The sequence below is a fragment of the Podarcis vaucheri genome, assembly GCF_965113315.1.
Source record: "Podarcis vaucheri genome assembly, chromosome: Z".
Taxonomy (NCBI): Eukaryota; Metazoa; Chordata; class Lepidosauria; order Squamata; family Lacertidae; genus Podarcis; species Podarcis vaucheri.
The window spans coordinates 24,109,701-24,126,916 of record NC_138758.1 but is presented as its reverse complement, the minus strand read 5'-3'; the positions used below and the strand labels follow the sequence as shown (position 1 = coordinate 24,126,916).

General features: G+C 42.6%; 1 protein-coding gene across 14 annotated transcripts in view; it reads left to right on the top strand.

Moving 5' to 3' along the window:
• TENM1 (teneurin transmembrane protein 1) overlaps positions 1 to 17,216 on the top strand; it is a 392,346-nt gene that overhangs the window by 206,517 nt on the left and 168,613 nt on the right. For all 14 annotated transcript variants that reach the window (XM_082208504.1, XM_082208503.1, XM_082208513.1 and 11 more), the window contains one exon: positions 14,694 to 14,846. In XM_082208504.1, the coding sequence (XP_082064630.1) occupies positions 14,694 to 14,846 (153 nt within the window). The remainder of the gene's footprint in view (positions 1 to 14,693; positions 14,847 to 17,216) is intronic.

Sequence of the window (17,216 nt, the reverse complement as noted above, 5' to 3'; positions counted from 1 at the left end):
GGGATGCAGGTGGCGCTGTGGTCATAGAATCATAGAATCATAGAGTTGGAAGAGACCACAAGGGCCATCGAGTCCAACCCCCTGCCAAGCAGGTCTAAACCACTGAGCCTAGGGCTTGCCGATCAGAAGGTTGGTGGTTTGAATCCACATGACGGGGTGAGCTCCCGTTGCTCGGTCCCTGCTCCTGCTAGCCTAGCAGTTCTAAAGCACATCAAAGTGCAAGTAGATAAATAGGTACTGCTTCGGCAGGAAGGTAAACAGCGTTTCCATGCGCTGCTCTGGTTTCGCCAGAAGCGGCTTAGTCATGCCGCTCCCTCGGCCAGTAAAGCGAGATGAGCGCCGCAACCCCAGAGTTGTTCACGACTGGACTTAACTGTCAGGGGTCCTTTACCTTTAAACATCTGGAGGCAGAAACATAGTTTTTCCAGCAACAAATCATAGGGGTCCTTTCTGCTGTCTGTGTTTTGTTAACTTACTACATGTTAAACATAACAGCAGTGTACGTTATATATTGGAGTAAACGTAGCGTGTTTTATTGCAGTAAGTGTTACCATTATTTCAGTAATGCATAAATACACCTCCATGTTTTATAGGACAGAACTGCGTTACCTCTTTCTGCAGATGTTTAAAGCAAGAACTTTGTTTGTAGTAATCAACCAAAGTCATTTAATCCAAAATTGTGATTGTCCCCACCTCCACAGCATAATGCTGGCTGGGACTGAACATAGTCCAAAAGGTCTGGAGGGCATTGGGTTAGCAAGGGCTGCTTTAAGACAAAACAAATGAGCTTCTGCAAACTTTTCGGCTGGATCAGAAATCAACTACTGTAGGGTTCACTCATACAACAAGCCATGGTAGGTCGCAACAGAGTCTGAAAAAACAAGTTTGAATATGCAAGATTAATTAGGTTCCCATTGTTGTTGATGATGATTATATTATTGTTATTGCAGTTCTGTACTTCATCATCTTTGCTTTGTTCATAGGCTCCAAAGGAGAGTATCAAAGGGTTGGTCATTATGAATTGATCCGTAATTAATCATTTGCTCACACCTTTCGTAAATCCTCATGCTAGAATAGAGGAGAATAAATAAATGTTAACTCAACTCATAGAAATAGAATAGATGCCAGGAGAATTAAAAGGGCAGACACCTTATAGAAAGCAAAGCAGTATTTGTGGAGTGAAATGTCTTCTCTTGTACTCACACCCATGGGGATCCATTTGCCTAACCTTTACACTTCTGTCTGCGAGCATGTTTCTCCACTGTCCTAGGCAGTATATGTTTGGTCTTCTTTTCCTCTCTTGTCCTCAGAACTGATTGATAGGTGTGGGAAGAAGATGCTGTTTTGTATGCTAGATGCTACCAGGTGCTTAACAAAGCCTCTTTGCCACTCTGAAAGGGCAAGCAAAACGCCCTGTTGCTTCCTAATGGTTATCTAGTCCCTAACACTGACCAGCTCGTCCTGAAAGGTCAAACTCTCATTTGTATTTCGGATGGTGTAATCTTTCAAATTATGCCTCATGAAGCAGTGAATATTCTAATTAAATAGAATCCATGGGGCTCGCAGAATTGTTACCTTGCGGGGGGAGGTTAAGCCTTCTGTGGTCCCACCAAAAATCTCCTCCTTCAAAGTTCTCTTTGCATCAGGAGGGAAGCCTCCATTTGTATTGGTGGACACTGTTCTTCCCTCTCAGTACAAATTGCATTGGGGAGGGGGGGGGGATTTTTCTACCCCTGGAGTCCTTGTCATTTCCCTGTGGCTGATATTTTACATCAGAGTTGGACAGCCTGAGGAGCCCGATTGCTAACCCTCAGAACTTTCCTCTGCTTCAACCCTGAGCGTGTTTGGGGGCTGCAGTGTGTCCTTCAACTCTGGTAATATATCTTGTCTGCATGGAGGCATGGCCTGGAGAGAGTCCCAAGCATAGCTGTCAAGCTTCCCTTTTTTGTGGGAAATTCCCTTATTCCAGCGCCGTTTCCCGCTGCTATCCCGGATTGTTAGATATCCCGTAGACTGTCCCCGGGACAGGTGAGGCTGCCGATCCCTTATTTTCAAGGCTGCTGATCCCTTATTTTCAAATCTGAAAATTGACAGCTATGGTACCAAGGAGCAGTTGGCACTGGAAACCCGCATTTGACCCATGTGTCAGAGGTTCCCCACCACTGATGTGGTGTTTGAAATTCACCATTCACTTGCACAACATTTTCCGTTTACTAGTTAGAAGAGCTGCTGAGTGAGGGGGGAGGGGAAAGAAGCTACAAGTATGTGTAATTTCTCAGAGTCAAATATTTAAGAGTCAGTCAGGACATAGAATTGAAGAGCTGCAAAGGAACCCCAAAGATAATCTAGTTCAATCCAATCCCGTAACTGAGGCGGGATTTGCTGTGCCTAAACTAAATCTTTATCCAAGCTCTTCATGAAAAGGATCCAGGAAAAGTAATTCTCCATCTTCCCTGGGCAACCTTACTCTATTTGGCTAACTCCTCATTTGGTTAAGATGTTTTATCTGATCTCAAATTACTTTCCTGTAGTTTAAATCCCTTTCATGTGTCTGTCTTGTGGCTGAGAGAAATTTATCTCTCCTGTGGAAATCTTTTAAGCATTTTAATGCTGTGGATCTAACACAATCTTAAAAATTTGCCTTGGCTGGTAACACAAGTAGGAGTATGCCCTGCTACAGCAAAAAAGAAAAGGAGGAGAAGCCATTCTGTTAAAGCCATCACCTTATCTTAGTCAATTGATCATCTGGCTTTTGTTTGATTGATTGTATCAGTATAAATTTTCATAAGAATAAAACAATCATTCTAAACTAAAAGACAGGCTTTATTTGAGCTGGATTGACACTTAATTCTACTTAGAGTAAACCCACTGAATTAGTCATTGATTTCTACTAAGCAGTTGGCTATTGTAAGAACAGGATGCTGGACTAGGTTTCCCTTTGGTCTGATCCAGTGGGATTCCTATGTCCTTAAGTATGACTAAGTCTGGATCCAACCCATAATATTTAGATGCTGTACACCCATTTCAGAGCAAAGGTTACCTTAGAAGAAGCAGTTTTTCCATCTTGTATGGCAAGGCACCTAAAAACTTCTGTTTTCGTAAATACTTGTAATTTTAAATAATTCATTTTTTAAAACAACAACAACATGATCCACTGCTATCCAATCAACCAGTAACGCTTTAACCAATCAGAAGATTTTCAGTCAATAAATCTGATTGGTTTAATCATCCAAAACTGCAATCATAAACACACTTACTGAGATGTTACCCTAATTGATTGCAGTGGGACTCTCCCCCCCCCCCATAAACATACACAGGATTGCACTAAGCAGTTGCAATCCAGTGTACCCTTCCTTGGGGAAATGTTTTATTGAACAGAGTGGAACTTATTTCTGAGTACACCTGCATAAGGATTGTACTTTACACACCATATCCCATGCTTGGCAAAATAACCACCAGCCCTGAGTGTTTATCCTCCACATAACTGTTAAGTGGAGCTGGAAATGAATTGCAGAGCTCAAACATTCTATGGATTCTACTGTAGGACCTTTAAAATGGTGGTGCCTCATTGTCAGGATAGGGTTAGGGAATGCCAAAGATGGTGTAGGGATAGGCAAATCTGTCAATTTCATTTTCTCCCAGTTACTCATTCTTTCCAGTCCAGAGTTAAATTTTCCACATTTCCACATCAGCTTGCAATATTTTTCCATTAAGTCCTCATCAGGATCCTATTGCTGATTTCTCCTAATACACACGTTTGTAAGCAATTTAGCCCATTAAACACACATGCAATTGTGTAGGTTATTTTCACTAAAATGTGTGGTTTTTATGCAAGCGTTAGTAAATGCTAGTAACTTGGCTAGAAGTGCATCACAGAATTCAGAGAAGTGTGGATTTTAAGCGATGGCTGTTTCAGTTCTCATATTGTTTTGGGAAGTGCAGCTTAGATAGGATCACCCTTAAATGTGAACTGAATTGAATTTCTCCCTCATCCCTAGTTGTTTGGCACTTAACCTTTGCACCAGGAGTCCCTAGATACTGCTGCAGTGTGGATAGTCACTTCAAGGCTGGATCATGGGTGAGCCATGCGCTGAGAACCAGTAGCCATGGGACAAGCCAAAGAGAACCAAAGAGCAAGTCTGGAATGGAAACCAGGAGAAAGGGCCAAACAATAACCATAAAAATAATACAACCACATCAGGGTTCAGGAAGACCTTGTCGTTCAGACAAGACACAACTGAGGCAGGAAGCACTCTTATACTCCTACCCATCCATGGAGAATCCAGTGACCAGTAGGTGGAGTCTGTCCAGGGCATGAATATGCTCCACTGAGAAGCTGCCGAAACTACAAATGAAAGGCAGTTGCCTTTCATTTGTAACACCACGCAAGGGAGCTCCACACAGATCTGTCAGCTCCTAACAAATCATCACTTGGTGCTTGATCCATGACTGGTCTTAGGCCTTTGAGCCTTAAGCCCAGCACCACAGCAAATATTCCATCATCACAGCAAATAGCATAGGCTACAAGGCCATCATTGCATTTAATTTGGAGGAAAGCCCTGTGGATATATCCACAGAGTTTACTTCCTGGGAAATGTATGTGGGTAGAGGTGCAATTGACAGTTAAGTGCTGAGGCGGCTGCATTTGCTGATGTACCTGAGTACACCACAAAAGTGATCTTTATGTTGGGATACTGCAGGAATGGCACACTTGGAGAAAAGGTCAGTGCATATGTTTGCAAGGGTTTGCAATTCTGGGCTGCATCAATAGGAGTATAGCATCTAGATCAAGGGAAGTAATAGTGCCACTGTATTCTGCTCTGGTCAGACCTCACCTGGAGTACTGTGTCCAGTTCTGGGCACCACAGTTCAAGAAGGACACTGACAAACTGGAACGTGTCCAGAGGAGGGCAACCAAAATGGTCAAAGGCCTGGAAACGATGCCTTATGAGGAACGGCTAAGGGAGCTGGGCATGTTTAGCCTGGAGAAGAGGAGGTTAAGGGGTGATATGATAGCCATGTTCAAATATATAAAAGGATGTCACATAGAGGAGGGAGAAAGGTTGTTTTCTGCTGCTCCAGAGAAGCGGACACGGAGCAATGGATCCAAACTACAAGAAAGAAGATTCCACCTAAACATTAGGAAGAACTTCCTGACAGTAAGAGCTGTTCGACAGTGGAATTTGCTGCCAAGGAGTGTGGTGGAGTCTCCTACTTTGGAGGTCTTTAAGCAGAGGCTTGACAACCATATGTCAGGAGTGCTCTGATGGTGTTTCCTGCTTGGCAGGGGGTTGGACTCTTCCAACTCTATGATTCTATGATTCTATGATTGATTCCCCACCTTGATGCTCTCGTAATGTTTTGAGCTGCAACTCTCACAATCTGTGACTGCTGGCTACTACGTTGGCTGGGTTTGGAAGGAGTTGCAAAACATCTGAAGGCCATCACATTGGGGAAATCTGGTTTAGCACATACATGATCACATTTATCCAAAACATGGGGAACCTTTGGCTCACCATATGTTGCAGTGCCATTTGTGCTGGGGCTCTCCAGAGTTGTAGTTCAACAATATCTGGAAGGCCAAAGGTTTCCTACATCTGATTTATCCCAAAAGCTGAGAGCAATATATATATTTAAACAAATACATAGCTTTTCCTTTTTCAGTCTGATAACCATCCTGTGATATGGCTTACATTGGGGGATTGTTATTTGCCCACACTTGCCTAATAAGATAATTATTGGCCCAAGGTCTTCCAATGAATGTTGCTCTTCCTGTCCAACGTCAGCACCCAGTCTACCACACTGAGCTGAATAGGCTGCCAGTTTTTAATTCAATTAGTTGCATAGCAATTAGATGAAAGATCATCTTCCCAGTTCGTCTCAATAAAGGTCAATAACGGCAATATAACCTTGTAATAATGGAATATCACAAGGGACCATAGCAGCTGAGCTATGCAAGGGGAAAATGTGGTCTGCAAACTAGAGCAACTTCCTACAGCTAGTGCCCACTAATTGTATTTATGAATCTTCTCTTCACACAAAAAAGTCCTCAAGTTAATGTAGAATAAAAATACACAAATATTAATGTGCTTCTGAGATTCAGAAAGTTTGGTCAAGAAAATGCCTTTTGTGCTTATAATGGGCTAAATGACAGCTAATATATATCCTGCCATGTACTCTTTTCCAGCAGGTTATCTGAGAGACTAAGGAAAAAATCATTCTCCTCTCCTGAAAATTGCCTACCCCCAATGCATACCATGAATTTGGGGGAAATCATTTTGATGATTTATCAATGGGGAGCATTATGTATAATTATTGGAGGGGCATTAATCAGTGGTGTTTCCTTTGTTACCTCTTTTGTTTCCACTGGTGGTTGCTGTGGAACTCCTGCTAGTGCCTCCCCCGCCCCATGTCTCCTTGGGAAATTGCTACACCCTGGCCTAGCATTATTTGGAGTGGGCATTTGTAGTGGAGGGTGGCAGGGGCAAAGAGGAGCTCCGTTACAACTTGTAGTGATGGCAAATAAAATAAAAAGGGAATGAAGGAAAGGAAAATGCAAAATTGGCAACATAAGAAAAGTCTGTTAGATCTGGCCAATAACCTACCTAGTCACAGAATCAAAGAATTGCAGAATTGGAAGGGACCCCGAGGGTCATCTAGCCCAACTCCCTACAATATGAGAACCTCAACTAAAACATCCATGATAGATGATCATCCAACCTCTGTTTAAATACCTTCAGTCCACAATCTCTTGCGAGAGTCAGTTCCACTGTCGATCAGCTCCTGCTTTCAGAAAGTTCTTCCTGATATTTAGTTGGAATCTGCTTTCTTGTAACTTGAAGTCATTAGTTTAGGTCCTACTGTCAGGAGCAAGCCAGCAGTAAGTGAAGTTAATTCTTTAGTAGAGTCCCCTCCTCTGGGGTTTTCCCCAAGCAATCTAAGAGTGTGCCTGTGTGCCTGCCTTTGCTCCTCCTCCTTCATGCCTCTCCTTGTCCTGGGAGACCAGGGAGAAAAGGAGCTTGTCACAGCAGGAAAGGCAGACATCCATGGTACTTCGCAAGCCTGTCTCATTCCACCTCTCATCTTCAGTAGTCTAGTGTCCTGTTCTCAGACTTGCCAACCAGATGCCTGTGGGAATCTTGCAAGTTGGACATGGGCAGAACTCCTCCCCTTGTGGGGTTTCCAGCAACTGGTATTCAGAAGCATTAATACCTCCAACTATGGAGGCCGAGCAGAACCATCATGGCTAGTAGCAACTGATAGCTCTCTCCACCATGATAACAGGTATGCCTCCCCCCTCCCAGCCAAAAAATCGGAATAATTTTCTAATACAGTGGTACCTTGGGTTACAGACGCTTCAGGTTACAGACTCCGCTAATCCAGAAATAGTACCTCAGGTTAAGAACTTTGCTTCAGGATGAAAACAGAAATTGCGCAGCGACGGCACAGCGGCAGCGGGAGGCCCCATTAGCTAAAGTGGTGCTTCAGGTTAAGAACAGTTTCAGGTTAAGAATGGACCTCCAGAATGAATTAAGTTCTTAACCCAAGGTAAAGGGACCCCTGACCATTAGGTCCAGTTGTGACCGACTCTGGGGTTGCGACACTCATCTCGCTTTATTGGCCAGGGAGCCGGTGTCATGTGGCCAGCACGACTAAGTGCTTCTGGCGAACCAGAGCAGTGCACAGAAACGCCATTTATCTTCATGCCGGAGAAGTATCTATTTATCTACTTGCACTTTGATGTGCTTTCGAACTGCTAGTTGGCAGGAGCAGAGACCAAGCAACGGGAGCTCAGCCCGTCACGGGGATTCGAACTCCTGGTCTTCTGATCAGCAAGTCCTAAGCTCTGTGGTACCACTCCAGTGGGAAGGTAAACAGCGTTTCCGTGCGCTGCTCTGGTTCACCAGAAGCGGCTTTGTCGTGCTGGCCACATGACCCAGAACTCCAGCTCCCTCGGCCGATAAAACAAGATGAGCGCCGCAACCCCAGAGTTGGTCACGGCTGGACCTAATGGTCAGGGGTCCCTTTACCTTTAACTTTTTACCTTGGTTGAAGGCAGCAATTTGCCTTTGAATACCAGTTGCTCGGATTTTCAAGGGAAGAGAGTACTGTTGTGCTCAGGTCCTGCTTCTGGCCTTCCCAGTGTCATCTAGTTGGCCGCTGTAAGATTACAGTAGTGGACTAGGTAGTCTTTGGCCTGATGCGACAGGGCTCATCTTATGCAGGGCTGGCTCCCAGGTTTGAGGAGATCTGGGCAAAGTATCCTCTCATGCAATAACAAGCAGACTTAGTTTACAAGAATCCAGCCTTTCCGTGATATTTCCCAATTATAATTCCTAGTTTAAGGGAAATGTAATATGGTTTGCCAGGAGAACTCATTTGGACAACTTGGCCCAGGCTGTTCATCTGGAAGCTCTTCTTACCGGTTCCATCTCCTCCACTCACCTGGAAGATAAGTCACGTTGGCTTGATAAATACATACTGCACTGATTTATGTTTTATTTTTAATTCATGGATCCACTGTAGGGAGTCTCTTGTGTTTCAGCCAAGCTTCATATTTTGTTCGCTGCCAAACTTTGCAGAACACAAGTTGACAAGCTGTGCTTACACAGAAGGTAGATAAGAATAAATTCAATTTAATCATTGGCTTTGTAGCAGATGGTGGGTTAATCCAGTTTACAAAATGTAATCTGCAAAAATAAAAAAAAAATAAAAAGGCACTACTACTACTACGGAGAAAACCATAACCCATGTGCAGTTTTGCAGGTCTCTTTCCCAAATATATGACACCATTTGAAAGATAAATAATATGTTATCTACACATGCCAAGGTTTTCTTTTCATTAAACAATAAAAAAGCAGCATAATGCAGTTGCATACTTCAGTTGCTGAGCTCTCGTACGTTGTAGAGAAAGGGCCATAGCTCAGTGGTAGAGCATCTGCTTTGCCTGCAGAAGGCTCCAGGTTCAATCCTGGTGGGGCTGGGAGAGAATCCTGCTGAAATCCTGGAGACCCCTGCCAAGCGATGCTGAGCTAGTTAAATCAGTGGTCTGACTCAGTTTAAGGCAGCTTCTTATGTTTCTATGTGTCTGGCTACCTTAATCACCACATTAAGAGTAACAGCACAGCAACCCACTCAGATCTTAAGATGACAGGTAAAATTTAGGGGTTGGGTCCCCAGCTGCTCACGGACTACTGTTTCCATCATCCCTCCCCATTGGTCTTGCTAGCTAGGGGTGATGGTGGTTGTAGTCCAAAAACAGCTGGAGACCCAAGTTTGCTTTAAAGGGAAAGTAGGCTGGCCCTGTGACACCCTCTGCTGGACAAAAGCACTGCCCCAGAATCTGAACCACCCCCAGTACTGCTAATTGAAATTTATAGAGCGCAAAACTGAAGTTTGATTGGCACGTCAACCTCTAGGGAGCTTTTAGGTGCTTTGTGCACCACCTAGAGTACCCACAGAATTGTGGCTTCTACTGGCAACACACATAGGAGAACAAATGAAAGACAAACACAATGGGCAGGCAAAAACCTGGAAAGGGCCATACCAAATGTACATGTGTGAAGAGGTCACTTTCCCCACTGCTGAACAATGCCACAGGTAGAGGAGATGAAATGCTAGAAGTGTTCTCCGGGGCAAGGGGAGCTGCTGGGAAATTGAACTACGGGCTTAAAGTATTACTTTTTTAAAAAATCGCTTCCATTATAGACAAATTTAGGGGTTACTAATAAAGGCATTACCTATGCAACACTTCAATTATATGAGTAGTGGAGGCATTATGGAAGATGGAGACACCCCAAGCAGATTCTACAGCTTCATCCACAGGGTTGCATTGGCCTCTGTCATCTCCTATGAAGCTGAGAGCTCCTCTGTTAAGGGAAGAATGACTTTGCCTACTTCCTTTTCCCATTCTCATTTACGTAAAGGCCTGGTCCTTATGATGTGAAAAAACTATGTGTAGGCAATACACTCATACTTCAGGGAAGGGAAGGGTGAGTTTATTGAAGAAAATAGATATGGATGGAAACAGAGCTTTTCCAGCTAACCTGTTTCTTGAGCATTCATCCTGCTTTGCTTTCACAAAGCTTACACAGAGGTCAGATAATGTCTACTTTTTAGTGAGCATTCATCCTTATTTGTTTCCAGGGTGTTTATATGTTTTCCTATTAACAATCCATTCATCTTGCAGTTTTTAGTGCATTTCCCTATCACATTCCTAGCCACAAAACTATGTTTGTTTCTTTTTTAAAAAGGTATATTTGTTGTACTAGAGGGGCAGAGCAATTTAATCTACTTTAATTGTACAAACCTAGATGTCTGGCATGTGTTTGAATCTCCCACAAACTAGTGACACCTAAAGATAGATTTATAATTACAAAAAGCGACCATTTTAGGTGCGTAAAAATGACACACAATCACTGACACACAGGTCCTTCTTGACCTGGAAGAGGGAATAACGGAGGCAGAACAGAGAATGGGACTCATCACATCTGCTCTGCCAATGCACAAATAAAATGATTATCACCAGTACGGGTTGGTTCGGGTGCAAAACCAAACATTGCCATTCACCATCCAAATTTCATCCATGCCTTGGGGGGTGAGTTTGAAAAAATAATCCATAAAAATGAAGCAGTGTCTGATAATGTATTCATTCATTCATTTAAAATATTTACTATCTTACCCTTTGGTTTAATCCGCTTCCACGTTGCCCATTCCACTTCAATACATTTCATTGATGGAGGCAGGGACTTAACTTCAAAGGAATTGCTAAGAAGAATGAGAGATTATTAGTTAGAAGGAAAGGGCCCTGTTGTGGGGGCATAGAATTACACAAAATGGCTGCCGTGTGAGCCTGGCAAAATAAAACAGCTGCAACATCTAAAAGAGTACCTACATCAGCCACTAACATCCTCACTTATAGAGAGAAGCTGTTTGTACCACTCATCTATTCTGAACCAAATCGAGGGATGGAACTCAGTTCTGCCATCCATGAAATATAATGAGGTTTAAGAGGGCATGCTCAATGTAGGAGAGTCTAAGGCAGTTCAAACAGGAACTGAGCAGGAATATTGTGGGTTATTGAGAGGATATTTGCTGAAACCTTTGTAGGTGCAACAGGAAGTACCATGTCCTTGGTGTGAGCAGTGTTTTATCTAGATGGGCCAGTGATCTGATACTTTGTAGTGGGGGTGGTGGGTGGGGGTCTTCCAGATGTTACTGAACTATGTCTCCCATCATCCTCAGCTGACATGGCCAATAGCTAGGGCTGATGGGAGCTGTATTCCAGCAACATCTGGAGGGCCAAAGGTTTCGCCCTCCTGCTTTATAAGGCATCTTCCTATCTTCCAGTAGCTAAGCCTGTGCCAGATGCTAGCATTGTATCAGTGCCTTCCTCTGCAGTCTCAGATAATGGCTTTTAATAAAGCAATAAAGTTTGGGTAGCATCTTTGCCATAAATTTACCTATGGATTGACTTTAGTTTCTGAGACAATTTAGTTTATTTTCCACTTGGCACTGAGAATGTTGCTAGTACAGTGGTGCCCCGCAAGACGAATGCCTCGCAAGACGGAAAACCTGCTAGACGAAAGGGTTTTCCGTTTTTGAGCTGCTTCGCAAGACGATTTTCCCCATGGGCTTGCTTTGCAAGACGAAAACGTCTTGTGAGTGTTCCGATTTTTTTCCGCTCCCCCCCTTTTTCTAAGCCGCTAAGCCGCTAATAGCCTTTTAGCCGCTAATCCGCTAAGCCTTTAATAGCCGCTAAGCCTTTAATAGCCGCTAAACCGCTAATAGCGCTAATCCGCTAAGCCGCTAATAGGGTTGCTTCGCAAGACAAAAAAACCGCTAGATGAAGAGACTTGCGGAACGGATTAATTTCATCTTGCGAGGCACCACTGTATTAGCTTAGGAAGCCATATGCACTGTGAGGTCATCCATTGCTCTCAAGAATGGGGTGCCTTTAAAACAACATTCTTCCTCAGGGTGTGCTGAATTTTTCAGCTTCCAAAATCCAAAAAATGAGGGGAATTTAAAAGATACTTTGGTTAAATTAGTATAATTTAGTTCTGCTTGGTAAGTAAAATGTGCATTTTACTTAAATTTTGCAAATAAATAATTAAAATGATTGCCAAGTATTTGTAGTTGTTGTTGTTATTACTATTATTATTAAGCATTACCTGACATTTTCAGAAGGTGAAATTAAAATTATTTGGTTTTCTGAGAACAGTTTATATGCTTCTTCATCAGACGTAGACTTGCCATGTTAAATGTTGCCCAGTCACAAAAATAATAGCAGATTTAAATTTCTCATGTCGAAAAACCTCAGGCAAGTAGGTTGTGTCATTTTAGTTTCACCCCCTAAAATGACACAACCTATTGCCTGAGGTGGTTGCCTCACTCTGGCTAATAGGAGGGCCACCTCTGAAGAAGAGGGAGCCCTCGGCCGCACAGAGGTTTAAATTGGGTAAGCCACGCCCCTGGTCGACCGGATTTGTTGGCTGCGGGGCCTGACATGGGCGTGACATGGCCAGCACTCCCAGTGACGCAGGTGGCATCACTATGCCCCGCCCCCCACTGCACACGGGGAGAGAACATGACCTGCATCCAACCCCGCCCCCCTGGGAAGGGGAGTGGCCTACTATTTTAGATGTGGAACGTGCAACAAAAAGGTGTCATGGAAGTTCCTATTCAGTGTTCTAAACATCTGCAGCCCTATTCCAGGATTCTCCATTCCATTCCCTCTCAGCTTATTGCAGCAAACAAACCTATCAGTCTGCCTGTACTGTAAAATGAAATAGTTTGCAGAACAAGTCGTCTCCTGGGTTAGCTTGCCATGGCAACATTCATTCTTTTGATGTTTTTCATTTGCTGGCTTCAACCAGCTAGTCATATTTCTTCTTCAAGGACAAATCAGAGAAGCATAGACTGTGATTCTGTGTCAGTAATGGAACTAAATAAATTCATCATAATGAACAACTTTGCATCTGGCTGGACTTGAGGATCATTCTGGATGATCTACTTCTTTCTTTAAAAACGTTTAGGGGTACTCTCATTTTCCTACTCATATTAAAATACTGCCCCTCGATGAGGCCAAACTTAGATTCACAAAATGTTTAAGCGTCCCCCCCAGGAAAAAAAACACACTGCCAGAATTGCAATTCTTGAAGCCAGTAGATTTCAGTGACTGCTTCCTCTCAGAGCCTCTTGGACTCAAGAACTGTTAATTTTGGTGAGATTTCTTGTGGGAATTACACAAACACACTCCTCTCCATCTCACATTTTCCAGACATATTGACATGGAGAAGCAGCAGCAGCATTCAGCTTGGAACTAGGCAGCCTTTGGATAAATGGGTTTGTTGTGTGCCAGTATACCCAGAATCATCTGAAATTAATAGCCTTAGGAAAACAGCTTTCAGGGTTTTGTATTCTGCAAAAAAGAAGCCAAAATAATACCTTTACCCAAGGTGTATATGAAGAAGTGTGCATGCACACGAAAGCTCATACCAATAACAAGCTTAGTTGGTCTCTAAGGTGCTACTGGAAGGAATTTTTGTTTGTTTGTTTGTTTCGACCTTTACCCAAAGATAAGGGATAAATTCCATCAGTTTGCATTTAAAGGTAAACCTACCTATTTCACATTCTGAAAGTGTAAGAGACCTGAAACACAGCCATCCTTTGAAATTCAAACATTTCTGAGTTGTGCAATTTTCCAACCAAGTAGCGTGTACCAAAATGTTATTTTATTTGTGAAAATAACATACAAATAACCTACATTGTTTTAGGGATAAATTGATTTGCAAAAATGTGTATTGGGCAAAATTTAATACAAACACGTGCATATTAGGAGAAATTTGCACTGAAATAGCGATGAATTCTCATGAGGACTTATTTATTGTTTTAATAAATGCCAAACTGACATGGAAATGGAGAACCGCAGGCTGGAAAACTTAATGGTCAGGGGTCCCTTTACCTTTACCTATCTGCATGCATTTTTTAAAAGGGGGTTACATTTCCCACTCTAATTCTGAACATTTTAATCAGTTTAATGCAGGATGAAAGCGCAGATTCTGCTTCTTCTGTTTAAACCAGGGCTGGGATTTGAAGCTCAGAAGCTTTAGAAAAGAAAGCACTGCTTAATCCTTTTCTTGGCTCTTACCAGCCCCGATTCCAAAACTATGTTTTAGATGTTGGCAGGAGAGTTCCTTGTACAAGGGAGTGGTAGTGAGGAGAGAAGCAGTGGGTGATGGGAGAGTTAAGCATCCTTCTTCCACTCCCTCCCCAAACCATTTTACTGCATACTGTGCCCTTCTAGCTTCAATTTGCATAGGCGAAACAGCCACCAGGTTTGAAAAGGTTGCAGTAGAGTGTGTAATTTCACCCACACATTCAGCATTACAACTTTCCATGCAATATATATAACTTACAAAGCCTTTGTCCCTTGAATTGCAAGCATTTTTGTTAATTGCCGAGGAAATTCATCATCTAGTATTGGCTGATCTCCAAAAGAAAAGTGCGGAAACTAATTAAACATTTAGTTTAAGGTGAAATTAGCATACTTAGAATTCCAATTTATTCCAAACACAATAATTGACTTCTGCAGAAGCTTCCCACTATCTTTTTTCTTCATGTAATAAAGGTGGGCATAAATTAATTGTGCGTCTTTTTTCTTCTTCTCCTCTCACCCTCTCCTTTAACAGCAGTACATTTATTTGGCCTAACTTGGCAGCTACAGCCTGTTGGAGGGCACCTTTATGAAAATGGAGTCAGTAAAGGAAGCAAAGGCACAGAGTTCCTGGACACAACCTACTCACCCATCGGAGGGAAAGGTTCTGATAAAACAGAAAGAAAAGGTACATCCCTTTCTCTTTCAAATGCTTAAGTCAGAGGTCACAAACATGACGACATTGAAGTCTTCCCCTTGTCCCCACGAAGCCTCTGCATCTTCTCCCTTTACTGCCCCCCCCCGGTCATGAGGCGGTGAGGATGGTTACGTCTTTCTCCCTTGAATTCATAGAGCTGAAGGAGGAAATTGCAAAAGTGATACTTTCCAATTTTCCATTTCAGCTCTATGAGCTTTTAAAAGCTCAGATTAATTATACTGTATCCCGCTTTTACCCAGATTCCTTGGAAAAGCTACTTGCATGTCTGCTCGCTTTGTTGCTTTCTGTCTTTTGGGCAGGGTGGCAGAGGAACTGATTGGGGAAAAGGAGAGAGAAGGAACCAGGGGAAATGGCACTCACAACATGAAAAATTCAAATATGCCCATTGGCCTAAAGAGTTTGTTGACTCCTTATTTAAGCTGTTGACACTGCTTTTCCTGTTCTACATGATACTATTACCGAACTGAGGCAGTCACCTATACAGTTGTTCTAGACTGTGCTTAGCAATAAAAGTTGCTCTGCTAGGCATCCATTTTGACATTGACTCTTCTAGGAAATAACTTGACAGCTTGTGTTCCATCATAGCACAGAAAGGGTATCAGAGGGGAATAAGCATAATTATTTTTTGCTGTTTTGCTTAATTAACCCAAACTCTGTTACTGGAGAGGTATCATAGTTGTGGAACTCTAACTCTGTTTATGGAAAGCACAGTGGTTGCCAAATTCTCTTCCTGGGGACTTAGAGAATTTGATCGGTCTTTCAAAAGAGCTTGGTGGTACTTGTATCTTGCACCAAGTCTTGAGCATCATTTATCATTATGTGCTAGTTTACACATTTAGCTGAATAGAGCAGAGAAGCTTTTTTTCTGACTGGTGATGGTGGAAAGGGAATTGACATGTTTGAATGGTCCCCCATCATGGGAGGAATAAGTACTCATTAATGAGAAATTATGATGGCAATCAAATTTTGCACATTGACAGAGGCTGGTTCCTTTAAGGTGGCATTTCTGAACACTCTGGCATGTGGTTATGTTAGTATTTTAATAGGTTGCACTATGATTAAAAAATCGAGACATCCTATTGATGGCTGGTGCTTAGCAGGGAAGCATAATGAGATTGATTGTTTCAGGAATCAGTGATGATCTGCACACAGGCACTTCACTGGGAGGATAATTGCTGCTTTGCTGCTCAGATTTTCAATTTCTTGAAGCCATGAGCAATCAGTGATTAGGAGTCTGTCTTTGCTGTCAGTATGCTCAAAAATGATGTAAAAAGCAGGATAAAGCATTTATAGTAGGAATACATTTTAAAACTTTATTTTATATAAGGTGCATTGAAGTGAACAGGAAAATGTCAAGAGAATAATAAGCATTGCTGTTTGGGAAAGCTCATCACTTGACAAGAGAAGCTTCTTGAAATACCAGACACAGAACCCAATTTTATGCAAGCATGGAAGACCACCTGCTCTGCATACAGAAGGTCCCAGGTTTAATCCTTAGTATGTTGTGGCGCCTTCCAGATGTTGTTGGACTACAGCTCACATCAGGCCTAACCAGCACAGCCAATGGCCAGCAATGATGGGAACTGTAGTCAAGCAATGTGTGGAGGGTACCACATTGGCTAGTGTAGACCATGCTGAGCTAGATAGTTAAATAATCTGACACAATATAAGGCAACAGTATAAGTTTACTTTGAAGTAAATCTGACTGAGTTCATTGAGGCTTACTCCCAAGTCAGTGTAGTTATGGTTTTAGACTATGGCTGCAATCCTATGAGCATCTATTTGACAATATGTCTAATTTAACTCAGTGGGACTTCCGTCTAAATAAACTTGCATAAGATTGGGATCCATGTCTGATAAACCTACTAACCACGCTGTTCCATCTCCCACAGTAATACCCATGGCAAAAAAAAACCCCACAACCAACTAATTAATGCTAAGCATTAAACCAGGGGCTTGAGAAGCTTATTGTGTGTAAACATCCTGAATTCTATCCATTGTGATAAAAAAAGAGCTTCCCACTCTTTTGCCTTTGGGAAGTTAAAGCTAAATTATTCAAGGTGTTGTGTTGCCTTCCAAAATCCATCCATTTACAGCAGGACTGGGAAACCTGTAGACCTCAGATGGTTGCTGGACTCCACCCCTACAACACCTGACCATTGCCCAAGCTAGGTGGTGTTGATAGAAGTTGGAGTCTGGTGACATATGGAATGCCACGGGTTCCTCAGCTCTCCTAGATAGGCATCCTCTGGATGCTGTAAAATATAAAAATCTCTGGTTATCAAATGAGAGAATGAATGTGAGCTGTGAATAACAGCTTGAGGCTGAAATTTGAGTAGC